Source organism: Oncorhynchus tshawytscha, linkage group LG34, assembly GCF_018296145.1.
Source record: "Oncorhynchus tshawytscha isolate Ot180627B linkage group LG34, Otsh_v2.0, whole genome shotgun sequence".
Lineage (NCBI taxonomy): Eukaryota > Metazoa > Chordata > Actinopteri > Salmoniformes > Salmonidae > Oncorhynchus > Oncorhynchus tshawytscha.
In genome coordinates this window covers 15789351-15798181 of record NC_056462.1, presented here as the reverse complement: position 1 = coordinate 15798181, position 8831 = coordinate 15789351, and the positions used below count along the sequence as shown (strand labels likewise).

The 8831-nt window shown below is 41.2% G+C and overlaps 1 protein-coding gene across 1 annotated transcript; it reads left to right on the top strand.

The window, feature by feature from the left end:
- The first annotated feature begins 1229 nt into the window (after positions 1-1229).
- Positions 1230-7875, top strand: LOC112237418 (zinc finger protein 330). The gene is made up of 10 exons (XM_024406014.2): positions 1230-1349; positions 1760-1905; positions 2058-2077; positions 2467-2537; positions 2752-2828; positions 3312-3438; positions 3605-3709; positions 3959-4005; positions 6790-6907; positions 7238-7875. Exons 2-10 carry the CDS (start codon positions 1786-1788, stop codon positions 7525-7527), a joined length of 975 nt encoding a protein of 324 aa, XP_024261782.1. The 5' UTR covers positions 1230-1349; positions 1760-1785; the 3' UTR covers positions 7528-7875.
- Positions 7876-8831: the final 956 nt, after the last annotated feature.

The following is an 8831-nucleotide window of genomic DNA, read 5'->3' as shown; positions in this document are numbered from 1 at the left end:
TCCATCATACATTCCCCTGTATAGTTCTTACGCAGATACTGTTCCACCATCAGCCATCAATGTTTGTCTGTCCCCCTATCAGATAATATCGAGGTACAAAATGGGGTTGGGGGTGGGGGGGTACAGAGAACTACTGGTGTAAAACATTGACATCAGAGGAGGTGTTGTGGAATTCTGTAATCAATGTTCATAAATGTAAATGATCTTTATAGGTCTGCAACCCAGAGTGTGTAAAGTTCTGGTTTAAATGAAACAGACAGAATTCCCAACTCACAATTAGTCAAATCCAATTTTATTCGCGAGAGCTCTCCCGTGCATATACAAAGATGTTCCTTTTATAACATTCTCTTATTAACCTACGCACATACATACACACTAACAGGAGGTTAGCTATCCTATCTACTTCTCTTCAGTTGATCACTACCCAACTGACAGTTCCATTCCCCAGTTCCAAATCGGGAGGGGTCCTCTGTCCTATCTTATCTCCCTAGAGTTCTAGTCGGGTCGGTTCAAACACAAGTTCATTAAGGATTCTCTTTGCTTTCTTTCGGCACACACATACATTCCTCTCTTCCCCTGTCCAACCTATTTGGACTTATGTTTATCATCTTTCATTACCCCTTGTCTATGCTACATAACCTCTAATCCCTAATGATTATGTTTCCGGGTAGAGTTATTTAATCATTTATTTTCAACCGTTATAAATTCTGTTAACAGGAGGCTGGTGGGAGGAGCTATAGGAAGATAGGCTCACTGTAATGGCTGGAATGGAATGAGTCAAACATATGGTTTCCATGTGTGTGATGTGTTTGATACCATCCATTTTATTCCAGCCATAACAATGAGCCCGCCCTCCTATAGCTCCTCCCACCAGCCTCCACTGATTGATAAGGCTAAAGAAACCTCCAAGACCTCAAGCATGTGTGATGAAAAGAATGGTTTACTGCCATCTTCTGGGGCATTGTGCACCCATTCACCGTAGTTCACGTTACAGAAAGAAACATTGCAAAGGCTTCTTTGGTAAAGCCCAATTAATTTTAACAATATTCATGGGTCATGGTGGCAGGTGACTGAAGTGCCTTCAGAATACAATATAAATAAAAAAGTATGTATTTTTGAACGTTGATAATAACAGCCTTAATTGGCCAAACCATGATGTTATATACAATTCATACTTTAATATAACATTTCATTGAGCGCAAGGGAAATTCATGTACAATAGAAATATAGGAACTCACATAGGAACGAAAAGGCGAATCACAATTCAGGCGAGAATACTCAGTCGGACTAAATATCCGTTCTGTAACTTCCGTTTTCATCTGAGCAAGCCGTGGATTGCAACATTCCTGGTAAGTCTGTCTTTACATTTTGGGTTATAATGTGTTAAAAAAAATATATAAACAGCACATGTCGGTTAAGGCTTTTATCTGTTAATTATACAATTACATTCTATTACATGTCGTTGCTGCATCTGGTATTTCCATGAAGTCAAGCTAGTTAGCGCGTGTTTGAACCGTGTTGCTCAGCACACGTACAGTAACGCTAAGCAGATAGCTAAATAACTGCTTTTTTCATATTTTTTTTTTCACGTAGATACCTAGTTAACTAGCTAATACAGTTTTACAACATTTATATTTTCGTAAGGACCTAGACTAATGGTGTGTTAGGTCTGTCAAGATGTGATGCCATTGACTGAGCTGGCTTGGTTGGTTGGTTGGTTAGTTATAGCTATGGTTTGCTAATCCCCACATGCCTTCAGGTAAAGCCAGCTACTGAAACTGAAAGATGCCGAAAAAGAAGACTGGTGCACGCAAGAAGGCAGAGAACCGCAAGGAACGGGAGAAACAGACTCGAGCCAACAAGGGCTTTGTTGACGTTGCAAAGTCCCCTTGCAATTCAGCAATGGTATGGAATAATATACATGTTCTCATCACAACACAATATGAAATGGATAGCTAACAATGACTGTAAATCATGATTATTTCCCTAGTACTTACTGTAGTCCTCATACTTACTGTAGTCCTCATACTTACTGTAGTCCTCATCTGGTGTTGCAGGAATGTGACAAATGCCAGAGGTAAGACATCTTCAATCAATATTTTTTACATTCATCTTAATGGATAACTTAACTAGCTAACATTGGGGTTCCCGAGTGGCGAAGCGGCCTAAGGCACTGCATCTCACGACTACAGACCCTGGTTCAATTCCAGACTATCACAACCAGACGTAATTGGGAGGCCCATAAGGCGGCGCACAATTGGCCCAGCGTCGTTAGGGTTGGGCCGGGGTGGGCCGTCATTGTAAATAAGAATTTGTTCTTAACTGAGTTGCCTAGTTAAATAAAGGTTCAATTGTGTGAACACATTCAACTATTTGAACAAGATGCCTTATTTCTTTATTAGCAACTATAATCTACAGGTGATGGAGGCTTTGACACTTTGTTCCCCTGTTTCAATGACACCCAAGACGGCAGAAGAACAGAGCTTTCTGCTACTTCTGTGCAAACGTTCAGAAGCTGCCCCAGTGCGGTCAATGTGGTGAGTCTAAGATAAATTGTGACGCATGGCATGTTTCTGATTTTAAAATCCCTTGAGCTCTTTGAGGCCAACTTAATTCAATACAACTTAATTTATCCCCTCAAGTGGCAAAGAAATATATTGCACAACGTTACATGTAAGATGTTTGTATAGGATTGCAAGAACCATGTATTATGTTGTGGTGTGATACTGTCTTCCTGTATTCCAACTAAAGGCAAAACCAAATGCATGAAGTCATCAGACTGTGTCATCAAGCACCCAGGGATCCACGCTACGGGAATGGGCATGGTGGTAAGAGATGAGAGACGTTTGAAAAACTTTATTGAGATGGGAGTAATAAATACTCAGTAGTAATCATTAATGCACACCGTAGCAAAACGTTTCACAATGGAAAACAAGTGTTTCTTATCGGTCAAATTCAGGTAGTCCCCGATAGTTTGCCTCCTTTGGTTTCTAGTGAATATGACCATGGGGTGTATTCATTATGCTGATTCTGTTGCAAAACGTTCTGCAATTGTAACCATTTACTCCAAATGAAAAATGTTTTGTTTCTATTGCCCAAATTGAAGGTAGTTCCCTCAAAGTTTTGTTTGCTCTGTTTGCTTCCGTTTGGTTCTTAAATGGCAAATGGTTTCCGTTGCAAGACGTAATGAGTACACCCCTGGTGTAGACCTACATCTATTTAACATTGTGATATGTGCCCAGATTGTCCACAGTCATGAGTTTATCATTGGATGTCTTTATGATATGTGAGATGCTGTCTCTGTCCACAAGGGGGCCGTGTGTGACTTCTGTGAGGCCTGGGTGTGCCACGGGAGAAAGTGCCTCAGTACACACGCTTGCACATGTCCTCTCATGGATGCCGACTGTATCGAGTGTGAACGCTGTGTATGGGACCATGGTAAATTATGCCATTTTTATAATATTATCCAACCTGCCTGGTCTGCAAAACTAAACAAGGCCTACAATTTGCTTTTTTTCATGTCAATACATGCACCCAAATGCTGGTTGCCATCCACCTTGTGTCCCTTTTGTAATCATTCCCCCTTTTTTCCTATCTGACACAGGGGGAAGGGTATACCGTTGCTCCTTCTGCCACAACTTCCTGTGTGAGGATGACCAGTTTGAGCACCAAGCCAGTTGCCAAGTCCTGGAGGCGGAGACTTACAAATGTGAGCAATTTCTCACACGTCAATCAAACACATTGTGTTGGCTCATGAGAAATCAAGAGGTTTCAACACTATAACCTGTTGACGTTTAGCCTCAGGGCAGACTTTGGCAGACATGAGGAACACCATGTAACATATAGAAAAGTAGGCATTCTGACAGTTTAGAGAAAGGTTAACTCCTAGCTGTAGTGATTTTAAATAAACATTTTCATGTGTTAATATATACTGTGTTTTCCCCCATGTCCATTTCAGGTGCTTCCTGCAACAGATTAGGACAACACTCCTGCCTGCGTTGCAAGGTAATGGAGATCCAAGTATTCATACCCCTTGGATTTCTTCCCCAAAATGTTCTGATTTAGTATGGATTTAATTTTTTTTTTTTTTTTTTTGTCAACAATCTAGTCAGTATACTCTGTCAGTGGAATAACAATTCTAACTTTAAAAAAATAAAAGATTAATACAATTTGAGAAGTATCCTAAATTAGCTCAGGAGTAACATTTGGCTTAACAAATCACACAATAAGTTACATGGACTCCCTCTGTGTGAAATAATAGGGGTTGACATGGTTTTTGAATGACTAACCCTTCCTCTGTCCCCCATACATAAAACATCTGTAAGGTCCCTCAGTCAAATTTCAAACACAGATTAAACTACAAAGCCCAAGGAGCTTTTCAAAAGCCTCATAAAGGGCAGTGATTGGTAGATGGGTAACAATAACAAATCAGACTTTGGATGTCTCTTTAAGAATGGTCAAGTTAATAATTATGCTGTGGATTATGTATTAAACCACTCAGACACATCAAAGATGCAGTCATTTGTCTGAACTGAGCTGCAGGAAAGGACTGAGGATGGATCAACATAGTAATGACTCCACAATAATGAACTAAATGACAGAGTGAAAAGAAGAATACAAATATACAGAATAAAAATATTTACAAGACGTGCGTATTGTATGCAGCAAGGCACTGAAGAAAAAAAGGCCAAGGAATTCACATTTTGGCCTAAATGCAAAGCCTTGTGTTTGGCGTGCTATCCAACACATCACTGAGTAACTGCCTCTTTATTTTCAAGCATGGTGGTGGCTGCATCATGGTATGGGTATGCTTGACATCAGCAAATACCAGGGAGGTTTTCAGGATAAAAGAAACGGGATGATTAAAGCTTGATGGTGGGTTGATCATTTGAATCAGCTGTTGAGTGGAAAAACTAAATGTCCGCCCCTCGCGGTCCCCAGGACCAGGATTGAGAACCACTGATCTAAGAACAGACAAAATCCTGGCGGAATACCTGGTTCAGTCTGCTTTACAAGAGACTCTGGGAGACAAATCCACCTTTCAGCAGGACAATAACTTACAACACAAGGCAAAATCTTCAATGGAGTTGCTTACCAAGAAGACGGTGAATGTTCCTGAGTGGCCAAGTTACAGTTTTGAGTTAAATCTGCTGAAAATTTATGACAAGACTTGAAAATTGTTGTCTAGCCATGATCCCCAAAATATTGACCGAGCTCGAGGAATTATGAAAAGAATAATGGGCTAACATTGCACAATCCAGGTGTGTAAATCTCTTAGATACTAACCCAAGAAGACACCCAGCTGTAATTGCTGCCAAGGTGATTTTTAACATGTATTGACTTGGGGAGCTGGATACTTAAGCAACAACTATCATTTCTATTCATCTTAAATGTTAGACATTTGGTTGTTGAGAAAAATATACAATATTTTTTTAATCCCATTTTTTAACACAATAAAATGGGAAGAAATCCAAGTGCTATGAACACTTTTAAGGCATTAAATCAACACAATGTGTTATGTTGTAAATAATTGTCTCTCTCCCACTGTTCCTCATACCAGTGTAGTTTGTTACCGCTATTGCCTCTGTACACATTGACCGAGAGATGTACATTTGAGTCATTTAGCAGACGCTCTTCTCCAGAGCGACTTGAGCTGTCGGTACACTACATGATTTTTGGCTCTGGTTTTAGCTGTCCCAGACAACTTTTTGAGATCGGAGACAAAATCCCCATGTTGTTGCCTACTCGTAGCTGTCACCGACGCTCATTTAATGTGAGTAGGTCAGAGTCACAATCTGAGGGCTACTGATCCCATATTTGATTGTTATCGGCACAAAATCTGCAACGCTCTTGTAATGTGAGATGTACCACGACCAGTTTTGAGAACGGCGATCGGCAATAGCCAAATGAGAGCTAGCCAGGGAAGAAGACCAAGATCTTGATTCGTATCACCCAGAATGTGCAGGAGCGATAACTACTATTAGTATGGGTTTGCACTTGCATTTAACCTAAGCCCAAATGTAAATTTGTTACAGCTCTGAAGTTCACACCCAATGTTATTCAGTCCAAAATGTATTGGCAAGATATTTCAACACTGTAGGGCAAGTGTGTTTGTCTGACTGAACTTATGAGGCTGCTTTTAGCCACAGCTCGTTGTAGCTAGCTACGGTAACAATCTATTCACATTGTTTAGGCGAGACGGGGTGGTATGGAGATTCCTCCCGACCAAGTGAAGAATCTTGTAGTGTGTCGACACCCGTCTCTGCCAGATGGTTTACTATAGGAAATACGGTTGTTTAATGCTCGAGGCTCAGCATTGCTAGGATTTTTGAAAGTCGTGTCGTGTAAGCCTGGCATTACAGTGAGTGCATTCGTCTTAAGGTAACTAGGTGAGATAATCAGTCCTAAAGCAGCTATCAGCAGTCGGTGCTCGTAAGAAAAGGCAAGTGTTAGTGCAAGAAAGGCAAGGGTGTTGGTTCAGGGGGAAATGTGTAGATTCTCAGTTGCACTGTTAAATTAGTCGATTTTTTCCGGTAAATAAGTACCCGTTTACCAGGCTTCTGAAGTGGAATACAGCTACAACTAGAGGTTACTTTTTTTGCAGCAGGTTTGGAGAATTAGGTTAAGGTTAGGAAAAGGGTTAGGGTTAGCTAAAATTAAAATGTTCTCCTAATCTGCTATGAAAAGTCACTTCCAGTCATGGCTGAATACATATCCTGGATATGACGCATGACTGTAACCTATAGTGACAAGGCCCATTTGGGTTGAACTGTGTCTCTCCCTCCCCAGGCCTGTTTCTGTGACGACCATGTGAAGAGTAAGGTGTTCAAACAGGACAAGGGTAAAAATCCTCCCTGCCCCAAGTGTGGCCATGAGACCCAGGAGACTAAGGACCTCAGCATGTCCAGTGAGTCTGCCATCTAACATCTAATCAGTGCTTAAGTCAGTCATGGATTAAAACTCTTCAGTCATTAAGAGGAAAACTGAGTACTGTTGGCAGTGCAGTTGTATGTATAATGTAATATCATAATTTTAGTTGTTGATTGAGTAATTTTTGCATCATTACAAATCACTCGTTTTCATACTCTCTTTTCTTGTAGCAGATGTCAGATCTTAAACCTCAAATGTATCCCGCCACATTCAACACCTTTTAATTGTTGTATATATGCACTCCCTGGATGGGGATTAGTACTCAAGATTCTCAGCTCATGTTTGTATTCCTGTACTCACCCTGCAGCCCGTACGACAAAGTTTGGCCGACAGAGTGGTGCTGACGAGGATAGCTACGGCTATGGAGGTTATGGGGCTTCTGGCTACGACTCCTACTGGAAGAACGTTTCATCGTCCGGAGGAGGGGAGGGAGACCAGGAGGACGATGGCGGAGATGACGATGATGATGACGACGAGGAGGAGGATGATGAGGAAGATGATGAGGAGGAGGAGGATGATGAGGAGGAGAAAGAGGTAGCTGACTCTCTGGCACGTCTTAAAATTGAAGGGACCCCTGTGATCGAAGCAGTTCCCTAGACGGAGGTTGGTTCCCATCACATCTCCACCTCTCCGCTTCCCAAAGAAGAGGGGACTAGATATATACAAGGAGTGTGTGTGCAATGCATTGCAGTACACTGTAATAAGCTGTTTAAAGTGATAGTTCATCACCATATGTGTACTGCTTGATTGTTTCTGTATTTGGACATTAGCGCGTTTTAAGAAGACGGTCAACTTCTGTATGGCTCCTGCCTAACATTGGTGAAATATCCTTTTTAAGTTTTAGGCTAAAATAATATAAGTTAACAGTGGCTTGTATTCATGGATGCCAAGGGAAGCCAGGCTTCCCCAAATATTTGACCAATAAAACATTTAAAATAACATTTATCTTTCGTCTCTCTGGGTTTTCAAAATTCCAAAAGGGCTGGAATCTCACCAGAGAAATCATCAGAGCGAGGGAAGCAGCAGCCTTCTGTCTCCGTATGTGTAGCCCATGTATCTGATGCTGTCTGGACCAAAAGAGTGTGACATGTTGCTGGCGTAGCATTTGATTGATGCTAGCAAGCTTTTGGCCTCCCTTGATAGATATTTTTTTAATTAGCGTTTGCTGAGCTCAACGGTAGATTGTCCTGGTGCAGCAAAATGCCCTCCAAAGGAGGCCAGTTTGGATTTGGCTTCATACCAATCAAATCACTTTCTAAGAAAAGCAATTTTCACAAAAACATGTCTGTTTCTGGTCTGCTTGTGTTGATGGCCTGCAGTAACTAGCTTACAAAATCGTCCCTTTCTTAAGCCATGGATTTGGACTTGTGGTTTTGACTTAATTCTCTGTACAGGCCAATGATTATGATCTAACAATAAAGGAATGTTGTGCCACTGACCTGAGATGTAGGCTCATGTTAACTAGCTGGCTAACTCAGTTGGTTCGTTAGGCTAGCAAGCTTTTTAGCTAGGTAGCCTATGACAACAAACTAAAAGTGTACTGTATGACAAAGCCATAGACCATTCTGCCAACATGAAAAAGATTAGGATGGTTGGTGTTCTACAAGTGGGTGAGTCCGTGTTTAGTTTTACTTGCGTACACACAGACAGAAAACAGGACAGCCACATATTTTGCAACATTGATTGGACTAAATTGTTTTTGGTGTCTTTTTAAGTTGGTTTTCAGCGTATTAAAGTTTTATGTTTAAGCTGAAATGGTGCTGGAATAACGGTGGCAGTGCTCCTGTTGTCTTTGTGCTGACTTGCGGTGACTCCACATTTGCTGAGCACTTGTTGGCTGCTTTTCCTTCACTCTGCGGTCCAACTCATCCCAAACCATCTCAATTAGGTTGAGGTTGGGT